Source organism: Drosophila elegans, unplaced genomic scaffold, assembly GCF_018152505.1.
Source record: "Drosophila elegans isolate 14027-0461.03 unplaced genomic scaffold, ASM1815250v1 contig_814, whole genome shotgun sequence".
Taxonomy (NCBI): domain Eukaryota; kingdom Metazoa; phylum Arthropoda; class Insecta; order Diptera; family Drosophilidae; genus Drosophila; species Drosophila elegans.
Window position 1 is genome coordinate 13349078 of NW_024546167.1, and position 22109 is coordinate 13371186.

A 22109-nucleotide genomic window follows, 5' to 3' on the forward strand; every position below is an offset into this window, starting at 1 on the left:
AATCTATCCTAATCCGTCTATTCTCTAGTAGAACATTTCAATGAACTTTTTCCCCCAGAGAACTATTCTCGTATTTGGTTAGCTTGTGAGCCACAAAAGTGACCACAAAAACTTTGTTCCACTTGCTGAGACAGCTGGGCTTCGGCTTCGGCTTCGTAGCCGTAACCCCCATCCACAACCCTCGGCGTCCCCTGGCATACCCATTCTCCACGCAATTGTTGTGTCGCAGGGAATTGCGAAAGGGGCGGATGGAGGCATAAAACAGGATTCTCCTTGGCCGCTCTCTGCCAGCAGGAAAAACATAAAACAAAATCAAATCAAGCGCTGTGGGTGGGAAATGCAAAGGAAGGGGAGTACTAGGCTTCATTGAAGCTTGTCAAAATTAAATTGAACACAATCGAATTATCCTCTGTATGCTCCATTTGGTTGTCTGTGCTGATTTCCAACGATGCGGGGGTTTGAGGGGGATTAACCAGAAATCCGGACAGAAAACCAACAGGAACAAGAGATAGATGGTCAGGGAGGAGCAGCACTTAAGCATATTAAAAAGGGTTAAAGGTGTGCAAATATTTATCTGCGGCCAATTAAAAATATTTTAATAACCAACTCGAGAAGAGTCAGTCGGCTGGAGTTCGTTGTTTCAGACACGTGTTGGCAAACTTTTTCGATTCTCTTATTTCTTATTTGCACTTAGCCCCCATGCCTGAAAGTATGCAACGATAAAGCTGGAAAAAAGATAGTCACATGGCATAAAAGGGTGTAACAGGATTCGAGTTTATAATAAAAATAGGATGAGAGGCCTACAATTTCGGTAAGCAATAAATCAAAACCCCTGGTAATAACTCTAAGACTTTAAAATATCGAACTTTGAAATTTTCAATTTATTTTCATTTTTAAGAAATTTATATTTCATTTTCAAGAGATTGCCTTGTTAATAGAAATAAGAATTCATTTCAAATGATTCTTAGTAATTTAAAGTAACATTTTTTAATGTTTTAAGATTTAACGATTTTAAAAACTATTAAATAGCAAAACACCACCTGTTTTAGAACTAATAGTCATTTTAAATCGTTTTAGTTACTATAGTAATCCACAAAGTCAGTGATTTTTAAAAGTACTTAGCACTACTAACTACTATTAAATAAATCTTCAAAACGAAATCACTGGTATTAAGCCGTCGTATTACGAAACCTACATCTACCGTCTTTATATCTGCTCATTTGCATCCATTTCGAAGGGCTCCCATTGTCAACTGAATCCGAGTGCAAATATTTGTACGCGATTCCATTCAATTGCATTTCAATTGTTGGCGATGAGGATGATGATGTGTATGTAGATGTCAATAATCATTTCCTCCCGCATCGAGTGAACGCATTTGACAATGTTTATTACGCCGGATTAGGCAGCATTACAACTTACGGGGAAAAAAGGCGCTCAATCGTGGTCGCCATTCTGCCATGTGGTGATGTGATTGATTGTACCCGGCAGTGGCAGTGGCAGTACATCCCCCCAAAAACCCCTCCAGATCATCGCTTGAAGTGCACTTAAAGCACGAAGTAAAGTCGTGTTTTATCACAAACAATTTCTGGTAAATCTACAGAAAATCGATTTTGAAAAATAAAACAAAAAACGTTGACATGTTCATGTCAATTTACCTTCTGTACCCCAGTGAAAAGCCACCGTCCTCATTTTTTTGTCCACATGTCTCAGTGCACAAAATCAGCGGGAGTGCAACTCGATTGGGGGTCGCCTTCGTGCTAGGCAATGAATTTGTATACGATTTTTGCCCCTATTTCAAAACGACAGGTTTAATGACTTGTAAAAAGGAGTCAGAGAACAAGAGCAGCAAATTTTTATTCCACTTTATTGTAATCATTTTGCACAAATTAAAGTTTAAGTTAGACTGACTTAAACTTATACGTTTAAAAATGATTAAATTATATAATTAATAGCTTAAGCTGCAAACCAATTTTTCTTAATGTTTTTTCTTAATATTTATATATCTTCAGACCTCAGACTATTATTTTTGTCAAATTTGTCTTTTATATAAACATGTATTCTTAACCAAAAGGTAAAAAACAATTTTTGGTCTATAATAATATGAAAAATATATATAATTTATATTATTTCCCAATAAAAAAACTTAATTTCGCAGATTACAGACCTAATTTAGAGACATTCCTGAAGTGAAGAGCTTAATCCAGTGATTACCTATTAATAAAGGTCTTCATTCTTGCTGTTTAAATATCGCTTAATTCGAAATAATGCATTGGCACACACAGTTGCCAATCGGTAGTGCAAGAAAAACAAATGTCGCAGCCATTTATCACTTGACTGGTCCTTCGCTGAGCAAACAGGCTTCGTCCTGCGGCAGGACCTGTGATAATCGGTGTCTGTGGCAACAGGGCCATAACGATCCACCATTTATAGGGCTTACACCTTCGCCTCAGGCCCGGAATCGTCGTCTTCCGGAGTCAACAAATTGACAGCAAATATTTCAATTATTCTGCCCTGGTCCTTATTTATGGAAATCCCCCCAAACAACCGCAATTTCGCTGGTGGCAAGGGGATGTTGACCCCCGTTTAGACCAGTTGATGTTTGTTTACAAATCGCTGGACATAATTTATTTGTTCCCATTGTTTTGCTTTTAGCTTTGGATCTGCCTGCCAATCGCCGAATGATAAACTGCGTTCGATGATAAGAAAACGAAACCCAAAGGGTGTGAGTAAGGGGTTGTTTTGGTCGGGGTCACTCTTGCCAGTTCATTAGGAAGCAATTATCCGTTTAGGGTTGCAATAACACCACCACCACTCCACCCCTTTGAGGGCCACAGGAAAAATTGAAGGTCAGGTACACTGTCAACGGATGTCAACGACTGTCAGTTTGACACTGCCATCGGTGACAGTTGACATCCGGGGAAACGCCCCCAAATGTGTCGTCTGTATAATATGGCCAATTTGGCAAGTTAGTTGTAACTGAGAACGAAATAAGGATATTCTTAAAGCGATTACTATTACATGTCCATAGAATAATAAATCACAGGTTGAAGTGTAAGAGTAAATTGAATTAATAGTCTGATAGTAAGACTGATTATAGCTTTATTGAAGAACTAATAACTTTGGAAAAAAAAATCAATTTAGAAGGCTGTTGAATAGTTATAAACTTATCAGTTATCTGATTTGGCTATATATAGGTACTAGTTAATGTTAAGTAATGCAAACTTTGTTTATATAAGAAACAAAATCATATTTAAGACTTTTTTTTTGTAAAAAAAAAGAAAATTCGTTTGAATTATGAAGTAATTTTATTATATTTGAGATCATATTCTATTAGCAATTTTTAAATCAACACAAAGAGTTTTTCTAAAATCATAAAAATATAATATAGTTATTATTTGAATTAAATAGAGTTGGTGTTTATTGAAAGTTCGTTTTCGAAAGCAGGTGGACAAACAGATAAATCTCAACTTTAAATACCTATCGAACCCAGAATGAAATCCAGTTCGTATAGTCAGTTTCTGCAAATGTATGAGTATGGAATTGCGACACATGTTGGAGAAGGCGAATCATTTGCCCCTTTTGTCCGCCTTCTTTGTTTTTCAATAAAATTCGAATAAATTCAGTTTGCAAGCCATAAATTATGTCCAGTTTGGTTTCGACTCACACACGTGTTGCCAGAGGCCAGAAGCCAAATACCAAATGCCAAAAGCCAACTAATAACGCGCAGCGGTCGTGCCTCCCAAATGTAGGCTATGCGATATGTGTTTTTTGTCTGAATGTTTTTTCCGTTCTGACTGCCACTGTGTTACTGTCCCCCATAAATATTTGCGCAATAAATTTTTTAATCTTGTCGCTTTAATCGCACAAATGTCGCTGCCTTTTATACGCACCCACACAGATGCCCATCACGCACACAGATTATGGACCTCCCCCCATCCCCCCTTTCCCAATCTGACATTATAGTCAACCTAGACCCCCGGTAGCAGCAAAATCAATTTCACTATCGTTGACCAAAGGGCAAAGCAAGGCCACAGAAGAGATTGTAGCGAAGCATGGGATACCCTGCAAAAGGAGTTCCAAATTCCATTGACAAAATATTTAGTAATAAACATATTTGTAACCTGTTTTGGAAATAGTCGTGGAGCTGTAGATTATTTCCAAAACATGTTTTAAACTTTTTTTTCTAAACCTACAAAATTAATATTAACACTTTCAAAAGTAATGTAAAACTATCCGTTGGCAAACCTTAAATAAATAAAAATACTATTTTATTAAATCGTTATAAGATGCACGAAATCTTAAACAAATTAATTAAAAATTATTTTATTAATCACAAAAAAAAGTTTTTTACCTCAACATATTCGTATATACACTATTATATGCAAACTGGAATTACTTAATGGCTTTTAGATTTTTAACTTTTTATAAAATATATTTCATGTAGAGTACCTCATGGTCGAAATTGTAACTCCCATTTTTACATTTCCAAGTTCTGTTCTTTACCGTCTTTTTTTTGTCAGCCGTACAGACGGCAACGACTTCCGGAGGACGGGGGATGATGCTGAGACAAAGGGATTCAATAAAAAATATCAAACATATTCGCAACGGTCAAATGAAGGAATCTCCTCTCCCTTTCCCTCTCTTTTGGGCTATCACCTCCCTCTCGTTCATATCCGGTCGCAGGACGAGTGCAAACATATTTATGGCCGCCGACTGCATTTTATGCGTTGTCCAACACTCAATTACCATAACGAAAAATAGCAGTGTGGCTAGTTGTCTCGCTCTGGCACCTAGCGCACTTTGCATACGAATCGCATAAAATTGGAAGGACCAAGATGATATGCTTCCTTGACCGAAACAAATCTTCTGAGGGCTCGTTGTGGGCCATTTGATTCGGTTAGGACCAAATTATTATTGCCCCAAGCTCGGTCGTCATCGGTCATTGATGTGGCCGGCAAATGTGCGAAGCATTATAATTTATATCGTTTCTAACCTCAAATGGTTGGGACCTAACCTCAAATAGGGTATAAAATTGGAGGATATCTAATAAAGATACTTTTCTTTTAGGAAATATCAAATCAGACATTTGTCTTAATCAAATAAAATTTTAAATTCTGAATTAGATAAAAATTTTATTATATCATCGATTGGAAGTCAAGTTTTCCCTACTTTTTAAGTAATGGTTGAAACCGTTTAACTTGCCCGAAAATAAAATTAAATTTAGGGTTCAATTTGAATTTTTTTTATTCTTAAAATATATCCTAATTTTGTGCCAATTTTTTTTGTGTTATTGCATAACATTTAAGAAATGTTTAATTTTTATAAGAGTACAAAATTGTTAATTTTATATTTTCCTTTCATAATTTGTATAATCAGTGCCTAGTGGAGCATACGCAAATATATCAAATTAAAGTTAGCTCGAAACCTAGTCAAAGATGAAACCCAATTGTTCCATATCCTTTTGGACACCATTACCCGAACATTGCTCCTTCAGCATGTCCAGCCAGAGCGTATAAGAGTAATCCTCATGCAAACCACCATAACTGAAAAGGTGTAAAAGAAATAACGAAATTGTAAGACTTGTAAATAATAGATTTTTACTCACCGCTTGGGTAGATGTTCTGGATTGATGTGTTTATGCAGGGATGTCATATCACTGCCATGGATGTAAAGTTTTTCTTTCATGGCGGAATTGAGGAAAGGCTTAAATATCTTGAATGCCGCATTGAAGACCCAATTCTGATTAACGATATGGAGGGCGGATGTCCTAATAGGCATGGAGGTCTGTAAAGTCAAAAGATCGATTTAATTTTGTATTATCTGGAATTTATTTGAGTTTCTATATTGCCACACTTACCACCAGCAGGGCAATCATCTTTTGTGCCACACTGGGACTCAGATGGAGTATGTGTTCCAGGCCCAGATCCTGCAGGTCGAAGATTCCCACTCCGCCCACGATCTGTGAGATCGGCTCCAAGCTGCCCAGCTCCTGCAGGACAATGGTGGCCCGGAATATATCGTCGATGGTCACGCGATTGGGTCGCCACAGACCAAATCGGTAGATGAGTATGCGGTGGCCATGTTGGTCCCGATAGGGCGTCACTGTCAGGATGTTCGACTGTCCAATGTGACGCAGCTCCAGAGGACGAACCTTCTCGTAGTAGCTTTTGTTGTGCTCCCGAAATTTGTAATAGCTGCAGAGCTGAAATGGAAAAAGGTTATTTATTGTTTTTAATAAATGAAAACTAATTTTTTTTTAAGTAAATAAAATTTATTTAAGCAGTCTCTACAATGAGAAACCTATAAATTTAATATTAAAATTATTAGCATAGATATGAGCAACCTATAAATTAAATTGAAAATTCTAAGCATAGAAGTCGACGATTAGAGTGTAAAAACAGATTAAAAACATTTTTTTAAAAAATAACAGAAGTATTTTTAAAAGTTTAAGTACCAGAAATGAAAAACATTTGCAAGTTTTCTTTTTCCGAAAACAAAATCAAATCAAAGTATTTGCACTTTAAAAAGAAATTAAAATTGTTTAAAAAGATATATCATACCAATTTATAGCTGTTCTCTATTTTCCAGTAGCGGGCTCTCAGAAATTTCTCCAAATATTTCGCATCATTTCTGTGTGGTTGGCAATCGTTGTGTTCTGCAAAGTTTTTATGAATGTTTAATTCCAGAAAATCTACCATTAAAAGAGGGGATTATATACCAACCTAATATGTAGGTGCGAAATTGTTCGATAATCTTGTCTTTGGAACTGGGACACTCGCCCTGCTCCTCGGCAAGTCGACGAATGTGCTCCGGGACCTCCTCCTCGGTGATATTCAGCTTGTGCTCGATGGTGGGCATGTTGAGGGATCCACTGGTGGTCGTCTAAAAATGCATAACCCAAACGTTATACATAATGTGGCTTTCAAGTGTACCGCTAAACTATTTTCACATGCGTTTCGCACCAGCAATAAAAAAGCTTAGAATAAACAAAGCACCGGTTGTGAAAAACAATTATGAGTTCAAACGACCTCCGCGAATCTCATTGTTAGCAACATTTTCCCCTGATTGACACTTATAACTTCTATTAACTATTGATGGGTGGATTTCTTATTACCATTTGATTAGTTGCGATCCGCTCGACTTCAAGTGTGCAACTGAGCCCCCGAACGGAATCAGAATCCGGCCAAATGTTCCCAGTCCCATGGAAAATGCTGTTTGGCGTTACACATGTATGCCACCATTAAGTATTAAGTAGAAACCGAACAACAATGAACATGACAGAGCTCCGCGATAGCGGGAGGGAGACAGCTAATCGGCCGATAACAGTATGTCGCAGAACTCAAGTTATTTTTAGTTAAGCCCGCTGTTAATCAGGGAGGCAAATAATTTAAAGGAATATATTAAATACAGTTCAATTGCGTAGTTTCTAAAATCATTTAAATGGGTTTTAATTAATAGGAGCTATTCGATAATCACCACATAATGGTTATTGATCGATTTTTTTCGTGAATAAAGAGATTTGCATATTTGTATATCAGCTAAATAGGTTTCAAGCTTTTTAAGTTGCAATTCTACAAAGCTGTTTAAGAAAAAAATAGCAAATATATCCAATTTGTTTATAGTATATAAATCGTATAATTTTGATTGTTAATTGCTAAATAATTTAAAATTTCCAAAATAGACTTTCAAATCATATTCAAATTATGAACATTTTTGCAAAATTGATTTCATTTTTGTGTTAATTTTATTCAATTTATTTTTTGATTATTAAAAAGGCACAATTTTTGATTTAAAAACATTTAAGCCTTTGCGTAACCAAAATGCATATCTTGTTTGCTAAATAACATTCCTACAAAGTGAAAAGTTAACCCTATATAATTATTATTATGAAAAAGATGTAAACATATGAGAGAACATAATAAGCAATATTACTGAGAAATAATTCAATTTGATGCTCAATTATAAACAAACGCTGGACACCTAATATAATTTACATATATTATTAAATAAATGTATTGCTTAACAACTTATACTGTTCTGTTGCAAAGTGTAATATGTGTCTCGCCCTTGGCCGGAATCCCCGATCCCCGATTCCGATCCTATCCCCAAAACTCAGCCTCGCCCCCTTGTGAACCCATCGATTACGTTATATTGGATCCGTGATAAGCGGTTCGGTATTCCAATCGGTTCAATGGCTAATCAGGTCGCTTGGGGTCCGCCGCTGCAATGTTGTGACTTCGACACCTATATATGTACTATATACGTTTTTCGCAGATAATGATGATGCCACCGCAATCTCAAAGTGCAGTGCACAGAAATATCACACGTGGTGGGCCGTGCAAAGTGCCTGGGTCAATATTTAATAGTATTCAAACAAATTCCGACTAATTACACGGTATTCGGCGTTTCCGAGGGTGGTAACCATTTACAATGTTAAAACTTCGGTTCAAATGTTAATGAACTCGCTATTGTTGTGGTTAATTGTCTCCGTACAATTGGAGTTAATCACAAGAATTGTTGGCTTAGGCCCAATTAGTGTTTTTGATAATAAACAACTTTTTCAAAGCCCCGCCTGTCTGCCAACACCTGGTTTATCACCCCATTAGTTCGGGGTCTCCACTTTCATTACCAGGTAATAATGCTACGATCCGAGTTGGGCGGCTTTTGTTTCTGGTCACGGTTTTTCACATCGAAATACGGGGAACCCGGCTCAACAAAGATCGCACACAGCTGACACAAGTGGCATCGCAGAAGTTTGCGACGAAACTGAGCTGCGGATCGTTTAGAACAAAACTTTTTACGAGCCTCAAACTCTCAATGAAAAAAGTTGAGAAAAAGTGCAGCCGTAATGACCACAAACCAGTATGCGAGAATAAAAAACCAGCATCAGAATGGGGAGAGCTAATTCAACGATCCGAAACTGGAAACACCCTTGATGGCAGACTGGGGTTAATATTGTTTGTCTTAAAGGTATAATTCATATACTTTTATTCATTTGCTTTTTTAATTGTTTATTTATTAATATAATCATCATTCAATGTAGGTTGGAAAAGATATGTTCTTGGTATAAGCATCAAATTTATAAATTAATTGTTTTTCTATTTTTTTGCATTTGATTCTGATTGTTGGATTCTCTACCTCGAAAATCTTAATCAAATTTCTTAGACAAGAGGCTTAAACATTTATAAAAATGATTTAATTGGGAATAACCAATGGGAATGCATTCAATTTTTTTCCCTGTAAGACATTTTATGTCAGCCAAAAATTTCCCAACTAAATAGGGTGCAAACTAAACTTCACGTCTAAAGATATCTCAACTGATGCTTGTCAAACAAGAAACTACATTGTTTGTGGATGAGAGAACATTTCTGGACAAGATTTGATGCTGGATAAATTCAATGAGCTTCGGTGACGTCACAGCGAGAAGGGTTCTTACTGGCCCCAAGCAAACGTTTCAAGTGAATCGGACCTAACAAAGATCGGATATCCAGAATATTCTTTTTAAACAAAACGTTTACCTTTTAAAACTTGTTTCTGTTTTGCAGTGAAAATCGCAACGGGATGGGGACTGTTCCTGCCCCTTTATGACGTCTTGTTGGGCAAGGTCAGTCAACAGCAGAAAAAAAACCAGTTCGCTTTTAACCATGCTCTTGGCTATGGGCACCTAAGCAAATGGCTTTGAAAAAATCATACTACCAGGTGGTTAATTGATTGTAATTGTACAAATTTTTGTAATTTAATCCTTAACTTTGATTTTAAACTGATTGGCTTTATTTGGAGGTATAAATTAAATAAACTGTAGCTATATGGATATTACATAAAATATGGCTAAGTAATGTGAAGAAAAAATAATTCAATTTTATTTGCAGGTACAAGTAATAAATATTTATAAAACAATTGTTAATGATGTCACATAAAAATTCCCTAAACTTAATTATAAATATGCTTTTAAAAAAAAAAAAAACCTATTCACCCCTGGCTATCCGGCGTAAAAGTTTTACTCAAGCTAAATTGCAATAAATTTGTTTATTTAAATTCTATTTTCATGTGGTTTATATGCAAATAGGTACATACAATAGTATATACTTCACTAACTAAAGAAAGTGATCATTAAGATCAATTTGCAATTCTGTGTCTTCTCAAATTGCGGAGATATTGAAAATTTGAATTTTTCTGAAACAGCTGGCAAAATGCCGTTAAAATTTCATGGAATACCCCAGATATATTTATGGTATTTTTTTCTAAAAGAAAATGGTATGATTTGGTATTTTTGAGAGCCGGGCGGTATATTCCTCCGACTTCTTCGCAGCCACACTGAGAGTCAATTCACTTTTTTGTTGTCGGTTTACGAAAAGTGGATAAATGTGTGTATTTTAATAGTTTGCCGCGATCTGTACCAGTTTTTCCGAAAGGCAGTAGACGCGAGGACGCACATACATATTAAAAATTGTAGTGCGTCGCCTCGTTTTTCGCCTGCAACAACAAACTTGGCTGCGCTTTGATTGTCGGCGGCAGCAAAAAATAACTGCAAAACCTCTGCAACTTTTTAATCAGGTAAGAAGGAAATAGCATATAATGTGATTAAAATGCAGGCAGACCGAAATAAAAGGTTAAATGCTTGGAACGGTCTTGTAAAACAGTAAATTTCGCAATTCTCCGGCAGCGTCGCTTGCAAATTAAAAATGGCGCTACCGGTATAGAGAGCACAATTCAAATGTGCAAAAAATTCTTCCCACGTGCCGCAAGCCAAGCCACGCTCAGTTGCGCCTTTAAAAGAATTTTTATACAAGTACAAATTGTTGTACAACCTATAAATAAATATGTAATTTTATCAATTACCGGCAAATGCCAATAACACACGCACTAACGCACACATACAGACGCACGCCAATCGCAGAGTTGCCGCCAAATTTGCTGAAAATCTGTTCCCAGTACAGTAATGCCCGCGGGTGCAATGGTTTTCTAAACAATAGTCTGATTTAAACAAACAAAATAGTCTGATTTAAATTGGTTTAAAAAAAAACTTTAAGTAGTTTCAGTCAGCCCTACCTAACATATTCCCCTTTGGCGTAGTCCCCTTCCAGGTTTTGTCTGGCCAAATATTGCACTAAGTGCGCGCGCGCGCGTTTGTTTTTTATTTTGCTGTCGCCGTGAGTACAGTGTGCCGTCATTAAGGGTGATTCTATGCGAAGTCGATGTAGAGAGGGTACAAAAAAGTTATAGGACTATTTCCATTGGAAAAAATCTAATATATATTAAACCTGATATTATATTACTTTAGTAAAATTTTCTATACATTCCTTAAAAAAAAAAACCTTTAAATGCATTTAAAGAAACCATTAAACATAAAAAAAAATATTTGATATATTTTCATTCCGTGAATGTGATAACTAACACGCTCTACAGTTTTCTGTTTCTGCTTATTCTGACAAAAAAGACAGACGTATAGAGCAAAGTGATTAATAGCAGCGCCTAAGGCTGTAGCTGGGAATAGTTCTGTGTACAGTCGCTTCACTAAATAAACAAATATTTTTTTGTGGACATTTTAAAGATCCAGCAAAAGCACAGCGGCATAATGGAGAACGGCAGCAAGGCATCGGCCATGTCCATCGAGCAGATGTATCAGAAGAAGTCGCAGCTGGAGCACATCCTGCTGCGCCCGGACTCGTACATTGGGTCCGTGGAGTTCACCAAGGAGCTGATGTGGGTGTACGATGCCACGCAAAACCGGATGGTGCAGAAGGAGATCACATTCGTGCCCGGCCTGTACAAGATCTTCGATGAGATCCTTGTGAATGCGGCGGACAACAAGCAGCGCGACAAGAGCATGAACACCATCAAGGTGGACATTGATCCTGAGCGAAATGTGGTGTCCGTGTGGAACAACGGTCAGGGTATTCCCGTCACCATGCACAAGGAGCAAAAGATGTACGTGCCCACGATGATCTTCGGCCACCTGCTGACCTCCTCGAACTACAACGATGACGAGAAGAAGGTCACCGGCGGCAGGAACGGCTACGGAGCGAAACTTTGCAACATCTTCTCCACCAGCTTCACCGTGGAGACCGCCACGAAGGAGTACAAGAGGAGCTTCAAGCAGACCTGGGGCGACAACATGCAAAAGGCCTCGGATGCGAAGGTAACTACTAAATGCCAAATGCCTGTTCCAAAACATCAACTAATCAATTGATAAACCCACAGATCAAGGACTTTATGGGCACCGATTTTACCCGCATCACCTTCAGTCCCGATTTGGCCAAGTTTAAGATGGAACGCCTCGATGAAGACATTGTGGCGTTGATGTCGCGACGCGCCTACGACGTGGCCGCTTCATCCAAGGGCGTGTCCGTCTTCCTCAACGGCACCAAGCTGACGGTGAGGAACTTCAAGGACTACATCGATTTGCACGTCAAGAGCACGGACGAGGACAGTGGTCCACCCATTAAGATCGTGCACGAGGTAGCCAACGAGCGGTGGGAGGTGGCCTGCTGTCCTTCGGATCGCGGTTTCCAGCAGGTCTCGTTCGTCAACTCGATATGCACCTATAAAGGTGGTCGGCATGTGGACCATGTGGTGGACAGTATTATTAAGCAGCTGATCGATGTGCTGAAGAAAAAGAACAAAGGTGGGTTTTAAGGGTTTTTCAAACAACTACGTTCTCATACTAATAATTTGCAATCGCTTTTAGGCGGCATCAACATCAAGCCCTTCCAGGTGCGAAATCATCTATGGGTTTTCGTCAACTGTCTGATTGAAAATCCAACGTTCGACTCGCAGACCAAGGAAAACATGACGTTGCAGCAAAAGGGTTTCGGCTCCAAGTGCACCCTTTCCGAGAAGTTCATCACGAACGTGTCCAAATCGGGCATCGTGGAGTCTGTGCTAGCGTGGGCCAAATTCAAGGCCCAGAACGATATTGCCAAGACGGGCGGACGCAAGTCGAGCAAAATTAAGGGCATTCCCAAGCTGGAGGACGCTAACGAGGCCGGTGGCAAAAACTCGATCAACTGTACCCTCATCCTCACTGAGGGAGATTCAGCCAAGTCTTTGGCGGTCTCTGGTTTGGGCGTCATCGGTCGAAATTTCTATGGAGTATTCCCGCTAAGGGGTAAACTTCTCAATGTGCGCGAGGCTAACTTTAAGCAACTGTCGGAGAATGCCGAGATCAACAACTTGTGCAAGATCATTGGGTTGCAGTACAAAAAGAAGTATCTCAACGAAGATGATCTGAAGACACTGCGCTACGGCAGACTGATGATCATGACAGATCAGGATCAGGACGGTTCCCACATCAAGGGTCTGCTGATCAACTTCATCCATACCAATTGGCCAGAACTGCTGCGATTGCCCTTCCTGGAGGAGTTCATCACGCCGATTGTGAAGGCATCCAAAAAGAACGAGGAGCTCTCGTTCTACTCACTGCCCGAGTTCGAGGAGTGGAAGAACGATACGGCCAACCACCACACCTACAATATAAAGTACTACAAGGGTTTGGGTACTTCGACCTCCAAGGAGGCGAAGGAGTACTTCCAGGACATGGAGCGTCATCGCATCCTCTTCAAGTACGACGGTTCGGTGGACGATGAGAGCATCGTGATGGCATTCTCAAAGAAGCACATCGAGTCTAGGAAGGTGTGGCTAACCAACCACATGGACGAGGTAAAGCGGCGCAAGGAGCTGGGTCTGCCCGAGCGCTATCTGTACGCCAAGGGAACCAAGCACATTTCCTATGCAGACTTTATCAACCTGGAGTTGATTCTGTTCTCGAATGCGGACAACGAGCGCTCTATTCCCAGTCTGGTCGATGGGCTGAAGCCCGGCCAGCGCAAGGTGATGTTCACCTGCTTCAAGAGGAACGACAAGCGTGAGGTGAAGGTCGCCCAGCTATCCGGTTCGGTGGCAGAGATGTCGGCCTACCATCACGGCGAGGTCTCGTTGCAGATGACCATCGTGAATCTGGCCCAGAACTTTGTGGGCGCAAACAACATCAATCTGCTGGAGCCACGCGGTCAGTTCGGTACTCGCTTGACGGGCGGCAAGGATTGCGCCAGCGCTCGTTACATTTTCACCATAATGTCTCCCCTGACGCGACTGATCTACCATCCCTTGGACGATCCGCTGCTGGATTACCAGGTGGACGATGGCCAGAAAATCGAGCCCTTGTGGTACTTGCCCATCATACCGATGGTCCTGATCAACGGCGCCGAGGGTATCGGAACTGGTTGGTCCACCAAGATAGCGAATCACAATCCCCGCGAGGTAATGCGCAACCTGAGAGCCATGATCAACGGAGAAGAGCCGAAGGTGATGCATCCTTGGTACAAGAACTTCAAAGGTTGCATGGAGTACGTATCGGATGGTCGGTACGTGCAGACGGGAAACATCCAAATCCTGCCAGGCAACCGGGTGGAAATCACCGAACTTCCTGTGGGTGTTTGGACGCAGAACTATAAGGAAAACGTGCTGGAGGCTCTATCAAACGGCACCGATAAGGTCAAGGCCATTGTGTCCGACTACAGGGAGTATCATACGGACACCACCGTTCGCTTTGTGGTCTCCTTCGCCAGTGGCGAGTTTGAACGCATTCAAGCCGAGGATGGTGGCTTCTATCGGGTGTTTAAACTCACCACCACGCTGTCCACCAACCAGATGCACGCTTTTGACCAAAACAATTGCCTACGACGCTTCCCCACCTCTATCGATATCCTTAAAGAGTTTTACAAGCTGCGGCTGGAGTACTACGCGCGTCGAAAGGACTTTTTGGTGGGCCAACTGACGGCGCAGTCCGATCGGCTGAGCGACCAGGCACGCTTTATCCTCGAGAAGTGCGAGAAGACGCTGGTCGTGGAGAACAAGCAGCGCAAGGCGATGTGCGATGAGTTGCTAAAGCGCGGCTACCGTCCCGATCCCGTCAAGGAGTGGCAGCGCCGCATCAAGATGGAGGATGCTGAGGCACCAGACGACGACGACGAGGAGGAGGGGGCGGCTCCCAGCAGTAGCAGCAGTGCAAAGGTTAAAAAGGAGAAGGATGTTGATCCTGAGAAGGCTTTCAAGAAGCTCACGGATGTCAAGAAGTTCGACTACCTGCTCGGCATGTCCATGTGGATGTTGACCGAAGAGAGGAAGAACGAGCTGCTGAAGCAGCGCGATGCCAAGCTCGCCGAACTGGCGGATCTCATCAAGAAGACTCCGGAGCTGCTCTGGCTGGACGATTTGGATGTACTGGAGGCGAAGCTGGACGAAGTGGAGGAGAAGGAACGCCTCGAGGAGCAGGGCATCAATCTGAAGACATCCAAATCGCTGAAGAGCCAGAAGGCAGTCCCATCGAAGGGCAGGAAGGCCAAGGTAGCGGCACAGGGCACCAGCGACATCTATCCGGATCCCGAAGGAGAGCACATCGAGTTCAAGGTCACCGACGAGATACTTAAGAAGATGGCGCAGTCCATCAAATTGGCTCAGGCTGCCAAGTTGCCAAAGGGTGAAAAGGTGAAGAAGGAGCCAAAGGCCAAGCAGGTGAAAGCCGATCCCGATGCTGGCGAGGAGGAGGTGGACGAGTTTGATGCCATGATCGATGGCGGCAAAAAACCCGGGCCCAAGGCCAAGAAGGTAGCTGTCAAGAAGGAGCCGGCCGAGAAGAAACCGCGACAAAAGAAGGAGAATGGCGGTGGGCTCAAGCAAGCTAAGATTGATTTCAGTAAGGCCAAGGTAAGAGTCTTAAAATATACACTTGTTTGATTGTGTACATATATTTTCGTATACCTATAAAATCGTATATCTTTTAAATAAACAATTTCATTTTGTTTCTTGTCTTATAGTCGAAGAAATCCAACGACGAGAGCGACGATGACGTGGAAGAGGTTGAGGTTGACGTTGCTCCTCGGGCTGAACGTCCTGGACGACGGGCGGCCAGCAAGAAGATCGACTACAGTTTGCTGCTTTCCGATGACGAGGAAGGCGGTGGCAATGCGGGATCCGGTGATGAGTCCAGTCCCGAAGATGATGGCGATGATTCCCCCATCAAGCGTCCAGTCAAACGTGGCCGTGATGAAGAGAGCAGCGGAGGAGCGAAAAAGAAAGCGCCGCCAAAGAGGAAGCGCGTGATCATCGAAAGCGATGATGATGTCGATCTTGATCTTGATGATGATGATGATGATTCCGATTTCCAGGGATGAGAAACTGGGTTGGCGCAAAACATATTGGCCTAATATTGGCATGAGTATTTTACAAGCAAATCAACGTCTGGGAATCAGCATTATCGGAATCCGGAACCTCGGGGAAGTACTTTCATCGCTACGATAGTTTATAATTTCATAAGCCTCCTCGCAGTTTCAATGTTTTATTTTCCGTGTTTTTATTTAACTTAAGCAGATAACTTCGCGACATTCGTTCACTGTAGCTGATTCTGTGCGTTCAGAACAGCAAGTTAAGCCACCAACAGCAAGTCACCAACAAAATATCGGTGTATTAACGTGTTTCATAAACGTAGTTTGTAGTCTCAACAGTTCTTCATGTAAATAAATCAATTTTACCTTATGAATATTTAAAGTGTTTATTTTTTGGGCAGAATGAAAATAAGTAAATTGAAATTAAGTTTGGTATTGTGCAAATGAATGTATAGTTTTTTTTATGTTAATTGAAACTTTGTGGATATGTTTTAAAATAGGATTTTATTATTTCCAACGCTCTCATTCAGGTAGTAACTAACAGAATTATAAGTGGCTACTGCAATTCTATTCCGCCCTTATAGTCATGTACATCCCCGTTATGTCGACTCAAGTTTAAAAGAAGAGAATATGAATAATATATTTTATTCACCAAATATGCAGTATATTGGAACGTAGGAAATATAAATAATCTCTTCTTCTGCATGGTTTACCCATCCACCCCATCGAGGAAAGTCTTAAAGGAATTCTTTATGTTGTCGTTGGCAAACTTCGGCTGCTTGAGCGCCTCGCGTAGTGCGAACCGGCAGCTCTTGACATCGTAGTCCGACGTAAATGGCTCCTCGCAGCGCAGCAGGCGCAGCTGCATCAGGACATAGTTGAGTACACGGGTCTCCTGCTTCGTTTTGAGTGCGTAGTCGAAGGTGGCCTGGTACAGTGAGACGGCCAGATCCAAGGCGGCTTTCGAGGATTGCGACAAATGCGCGCACTTCAAGGTAGTGAAGACGAGCAGCAGCAAATGGTTGTCGCCGGTGAATTGCTGTTGACAAACAATGTCAGTTGAATTACCTCATCTCAAGTGTAATACCCAATAACCTACGTTGACAATGAACTGCAGGGCCTGGAGCTTGTTGTCCGGATCCAGAGACTCAAACTGTTGCTGGGAGCAGGGCGTTTGGCTCAAGCAAAACTCCTCGGGCGTGCACTTCTGGCTGATTGTCTTGTTGGCGACCGCAAAAGTATCGCCGGCCTTCGAGTTGACCGAGTCGTTAAAAAGCTGTTAAATCAAATTATTGAATTTAAGTTCTTTTTAAAGTAATGTAAGTATTTAATGCACACTCACCTTGGTCGTGTAGGCATTGGTGGTGACATAGGCGGTCTCCTCGGCAAGCGTGCCATATTCCTCGTCGTCTTCGTCGGCCTCTTCAGTGGTGTCGTTGGCATGCTCATGCTGGTCGTACTCCTCCTCCTCGTCGTCATCATCATCATCATAGTCATCTTCTTGGCCCTCAGCTTCATCCTCCTCCCCAGATGCCTCCTCATCCTCGTCCTCGGAGAGGATTTCCTCGAACGGTTGCAGCGCGGCAGCATTTGGCAACTTGGCCATTTCTTTGATTATCTGATCGACGCCCTCGTGACCAAAGTAATTGCCATCGAGGCTAAGGAAGCGCAGCTTGGGCTTGTTTCGCATGGCGTTCACCAAGACCATGCCGCCATCGCTGTTGATTTCATTGAAACCCAAATCGACCACCTCCAGTTGATCGTTGGAGTTCTCCAGAGCCTCACCAAAGTGGTAGGCGCCATTTGTACGGATCAGGCAGTCGCCAAAGTTGAATTCCCGGAGCCTGCAAAGAAAACCAGTTCTTAATAAGCAAATCCATAGCCTTTCCTTAAAAAAAGAGATACTTACAAAGGGACGAATGGCAGAACTTCGGCGATCTTTTCCGCTCCATTGGACCGCAGGGTGTTATCGTTCATGTTCAACACCCGCAGATGTGGATTCGCCTTGAAGGATTCCGCCAAAGCCTCGACGCCGTCGAAGTAAATGGAGTTTTGCAGCAGAACAATCTCCTCAAAGGTCTTGAGAGTTGAAAAAGCTGTGGCCAGGGACTTGGCGCCCGCATTCTCGAGACGATTACGTCCGCCCACAAAGACGCGCAACTGCAGCGGGGATCCGGCCTTCTTGGCATTGGCATGCAGATCGATGAGGGCCTTGGACAGCATGCTGCCGCCTTCGGGTCCCAGGCCACAATTATAAAGGAGCAGTTCCTGCAGGGAATAGCAGGCCGGCGATCGCAGGAACTCCTCCAATCCCCGCATGCCATTCGGTCCCAAGGCATTGTCGCTGAGATCCAGGACTGTTAGCTTGGCCCCCGCCACATTGAGTGCTGCTCCCAGGTGCTTCAGTGCCTCCGGAATCTCCGATTTGAGGCGACGAGTGAAGAGATTCTTCCACAGCGCCTTGCGGAACTCGGGATGACGCTTTAGAGCCTCGCCAATCGCCTTGGCCGCCTCCACGCCCAGCGTATTCCCGTCCAGATTGAGGTAGTGCACCGTGGTCTGTTTGTTGAGGGCATCCACCACGTCCTGGACTATAAAGAGCCGTGATGTAGCCACTATTTAAAAAGGGCGAAAAGCGGCATTTTCACTCACCATCGGCAGCTGTGTCCCAGGTGAGCGCCTTGTCCTGGAACGAAACGCCCTGCTCCTGGCCAAGTTGGGCCGCCATGCTGGCGAAGTTGAAGTTGGACATGGACATGATAGGTTTACTTTGTACTCAATTGATTTAATTAACTACTGGCACTGTACTTTGCAGTTGCAGCCGGCTTGCCAAATTTATTTTAACCTCGCAAAAAATGGGCGCTAGAATCTTGGCATTGTTTGGCATCAATGGTCACACTTATCACGTCAGAGATGCTCAAAGCGCAACAAGCTGACAGAGTTCCGCTAAGTATCTAGCTTTAATTTTTAAATAGAGATCAATTCAAAGGTTTTTCAGATCCAGCTCTACACTGAATTGTAAGCTCTCCTTAATTTCATAAGGATTTCAGTTCATATGTGGGCGATCTAGCTGAGAGTTTTTTTTTAAGAACAAGTTTCTTCTGCGGCACCTTAAGTTCTGAAGCTTTAATTATTTTTATTTTCGTTTTTTAATGTATGTTTTTTTTGATAACATTTAATAAAATAAAAGCAGCAATATGTGTTTTTAAAACAGTTAGTTCTTATAGCCAATTGCTCATCTCTGCTGCAGCTGCACATTCCGACAGTTTCATTTGGCCGTCTTGCAACACTGCCGAGCAGCTGCTGTCCAGCCCCGACCAACACTGCACCGAGTTGAATGCAGAAATAAAAAAAACAAGCAAAACGGCATGAAATTATGCTGAGTGAGTAAAACGGCATGAAATTATGCGAGTGAGCAATTACATGAAATGAGCTGCAGTGCTGACCAGTAGAGCAAACCAACGCTAGGCATGATTAGGAAACTGCTCAAGATGTGGATTGTGCTGCGACCCACCCACTGGCTGATTTTAATAGCCCTGTGCGTGCTTACCTGCGCTGGTTACTGGTTGCTCTGGTCGGAGATTCGCCTGGAACGCGGTAAGTAAAGTCCTGGACACAATATGCGCATCTATATGTACATACCCCTCATAATACACAGCCTTCAAGCCGCTGTCTAAGCTGGGTGAATCCCTGAGCCCCGATCAGCAGCATGCTCCATCTTCCGCCGATGACTTTGACTACGAGGAGCACCTGGTGGTGCTGTACAATCGCGTGCCAAAGACAGGATCCACCAGTTTCGTCAACATCGCCTACGACCTGTGCAAGCTGAACAAATTCCATGTGCTGCACATCAATGTGACTGCCAATATGCACGTCCTCTCGCTTCCCAACCAAATCCAATTCGTGCGCAACGTTTCCAGGTGGCACGAGATGAAGCCAGCTCTGTATCACGGCCACATGGCGTTCCTGGACTTTTCAAAGTAAGTAGATTAGCGTAATCCCGCAGATCCCATCTCAATAGCATTCCTAATTCGCAGGTTCCAAATCGCCCACAAGCCCATCTATATAAATCTGGTGCGCAAGCCGCTGGACAGACTGGTTTCCTACTATTACTTTCTACGCTTTGGGGACAACTACCGACCGAATTTAGTGCGCAAGAAGGCGGGCAATAAAATAGTTAGTATATAAAAAGGATTCGATTATATTAACCCAGCATACCTTACCATATCCGCAGACCTTTGACGAGTGCGTGGTGCAGAAACAACCCGACTGTGATCCCAAAAACATGTGGCTGCAGATACCCTTCTTCTGTGGCCACGCCGCCGAGTGCTGGGAACCCGGCAGCAGTTGGGCCTTGGACCAGGCCAAGCGTAATCTAGTCAACGAGTACTTCCTAGTCGGAGTCACCGAGCAGATGTACGAGTTTGTGGATCTGCTGGAGAGATCACTGCCCAGGTGAGCGCTAAACATTGGGTACTGCCCAGATTAAGATGTACTTTCAATGGGCTGTCCTGCGAACACTTACTTTCATGCTTTCTTTAACAGAATTTTCCATGGTTTTCGTGAGCACTACCATAACTCAAACAAATCTCATCTGCGTGTGACTTCATCCAAGCTGCCGCCGAGCGAATCGACAATAAGAGCTATACAAAAGACTAAAATCTGGCAAATGGAAAACGATCTGTACGAGTTTGCGCTGACCCAGTTCGAATTCAACAAGAAGAAGCTTATGCAGCCTGATAACAAGCATGTGCAAAAGTTTATGTACGAGAAGATTCGTCCCAAATGATTGCAGAGACGGCGACGGAGTCGCAGAACAAGAATTCGGCCGACTTCAGTGGTCTAATTGTCTGCCAGGAGACGCCGATTATTGTATTGTAAATACGTAATTCTCCCACTTAGATTTGATCTGTACTTAAGAGTAACTGATTCGTACACTTAAGCGCTACTAAAGACTTTAGCAGTGAATATCGTTGACATATTAATAATCGAAAATTTTATATTTAGTCTAAGCTTTGACCCTGTAAAACAACCGTGAACGCCTTTGTAGTTCATCGTGAGCAATATCTAGCAACAATTGTGTGCACAATATCTCTTCGTTTAGTCAAATGTACTTTTTATACTCGACAATACAATGGAATGAATGGAAGAATCTAGGCCATAGATCGATTTTGTAGAACTAATAAGTGTATTCATACGTAAACGACTCTCATTAATTGTAACTGTCATAGGCTAAGCTCAAAATCTGAATTTGACATTCAAATTAAATGCATGTAAATAGTTAATAATTGTCTGTCAATACCAAGCGTAGTGCGTATCAACAGCTGTCGTTGGGATTGCGTGTTCGAATTGAGAATTGATTAATGCCATCAGTGGGTTACTTTTAACTTTCAGCATGCTGTACTTTGTGTAAGCTAATTGCAATCGACTGTCCAACGAAATTCCGCCGGACTTTAAGGCCTGACGTAGCTGTGGCTCTAGCTCCATGGGCGAAGGTGACTGTCTGGCGATTGGACGCAATGACTATCCGACACGCAGAACGGGCTCAAGCAAGTGCAAGAAAATGAAATTGAAATACATTTGGAAACGACGGCAGGCAGCGGCGAAATACTTAATTAATTGGCCGCGCTTGAAACTAAAAGCAAATGAGCACCCGTCAGTTGATCACTTGATCGTGGAAGGCGGACACGCAAGTCGAAAGTAGCTACTGCCTGTGCCTGCCAGAAAATCATTGTTGTCGAATAAGAGTGATAACCCAAGTATTAACTACCCGCAAAGCTGACCACATTCACGACCCGTAAGAGAGATTTAAAACAAGTTTTTTACTCAGTCACAATGGCGATTAGTCTTTAAACTAGTTGTGTACGGAGCGTTCAAAAGTTCAAGTCTAATTACGTCCAAGTCGCGTAACAATCAGAAGATTAACAGCGGTACACTGTGCGAATG

At 42.2% G+C, this 22109-nt stretch overlaps 4 protein-coding genes across 5 annotated transcripts; 2 read left to right on the forward strand and 2 right to left on the reverse strand.

Moving 5' to 3' along the window:
• Nucleotides 1–5311: 5311 nt before the first annotated feature.
• Nucleotides 5312–8753, reverse strand: LOC108138643 (alpha-tocopherol transfer protein). Of its 2 annotated transcripts, none has more exons than XM_017260983.2 (6): nt 8630–8753; nt 6723–6882; nt 6561–6655; nt 5858–6202; nt 5606–5784; nt 5312–5543 (listed from the first exon to the last, which is right to left on the reverse strand). In XM_017260983.2, the coding sequence occupies exons 2-6, from the start codon at nt 6856–6858 to the stop codon at nt 5426–5428; spliced, it is 873 nt and encodes a 290-aa protein (XP_017116472.1). In that variant the 5' UTR covers nt 6859–6882; nt 8630–8753; the 3' UTR covers nt 5312–5425. The 2 variants fall into 2 exon arrangements, with proteins under 2 accessions (XP_017116472.1, XP_017116471.1); XM_017260982.2 differs by lacking the exon at nt 8630–8753 and adding an exon at nt 7115–7225.
• Nucleotides 8754–10308: 1555 nt separating this feature from the next.
• LOC108138946 (DNA topoisomerase 2) lies at nt 10309–16537 on the forward strand. Its single transcript, XM_017261525.2, has 5 exons — nt 10309–10554; nt 11552–12139; nt 12202–12625; nt 12689–15705; nt 15816–16537. The coding sequence occupies exons 2-5, from the start codon at nt 11576–11578 to the stop codon at nt 16170–16172; spliced, it is 4362 nt and encodes a 1453-aa protein (XP_017117014.1). The 5' UTR covers nt 10309–10554; nt 11552–11575; the 3' UTR covers nt 16173–16537.
• Nucleotides 16538–16792: 255 nt separating this feature from the next.
• Nucleotides 16793–19061, reverse strand: LOC108139032 (ran GTPase-activating protein). The gene is made up of 5 exons (XM_017261641.2): nt 18816–19061; nt 18073–18754; nt 17506–18007; nt 17263–17439; nt 16793–17202 (listed from the first exon to the last, which is right to left on the reverse strand). The coding sequence occupies exons 1-5, from the start codon at nt 18919–18921 to the stop codon at nt 16873–16875; spliced, it is 1797 nt and encodes a 598-aa protein (XP_017117130.1). The 5' UTR covers nt 18922–19061; the 3' UTR covers nt 16793–16872.
• A 386-nt stretch (nt 19062–19447) lies between these two features.
• Nucleotides 19448–21448, forward strand: LOC108138861 (heparin sulfate O-sulfotransferase). The gene is made up of 5 exons (XM_017261385.2): nt 19448–19760; nt 19822–20143; nt 20201–20339; nt 20398–20618; nt 20709–21448. The coding sequence occupies exons 1-5, from the start codon at nt 19634–19636 to the stop codon at nt 20950–20952; spliced, it is 1053 nt and encodes a 350-aa protein (XP_017116874.1). The 5' UTR covers nt 19448–19633; the 3' UTR covers nt 20953–21448.
• Nucleotides 21449–22109: the final 661 nt, after the last annotated feature.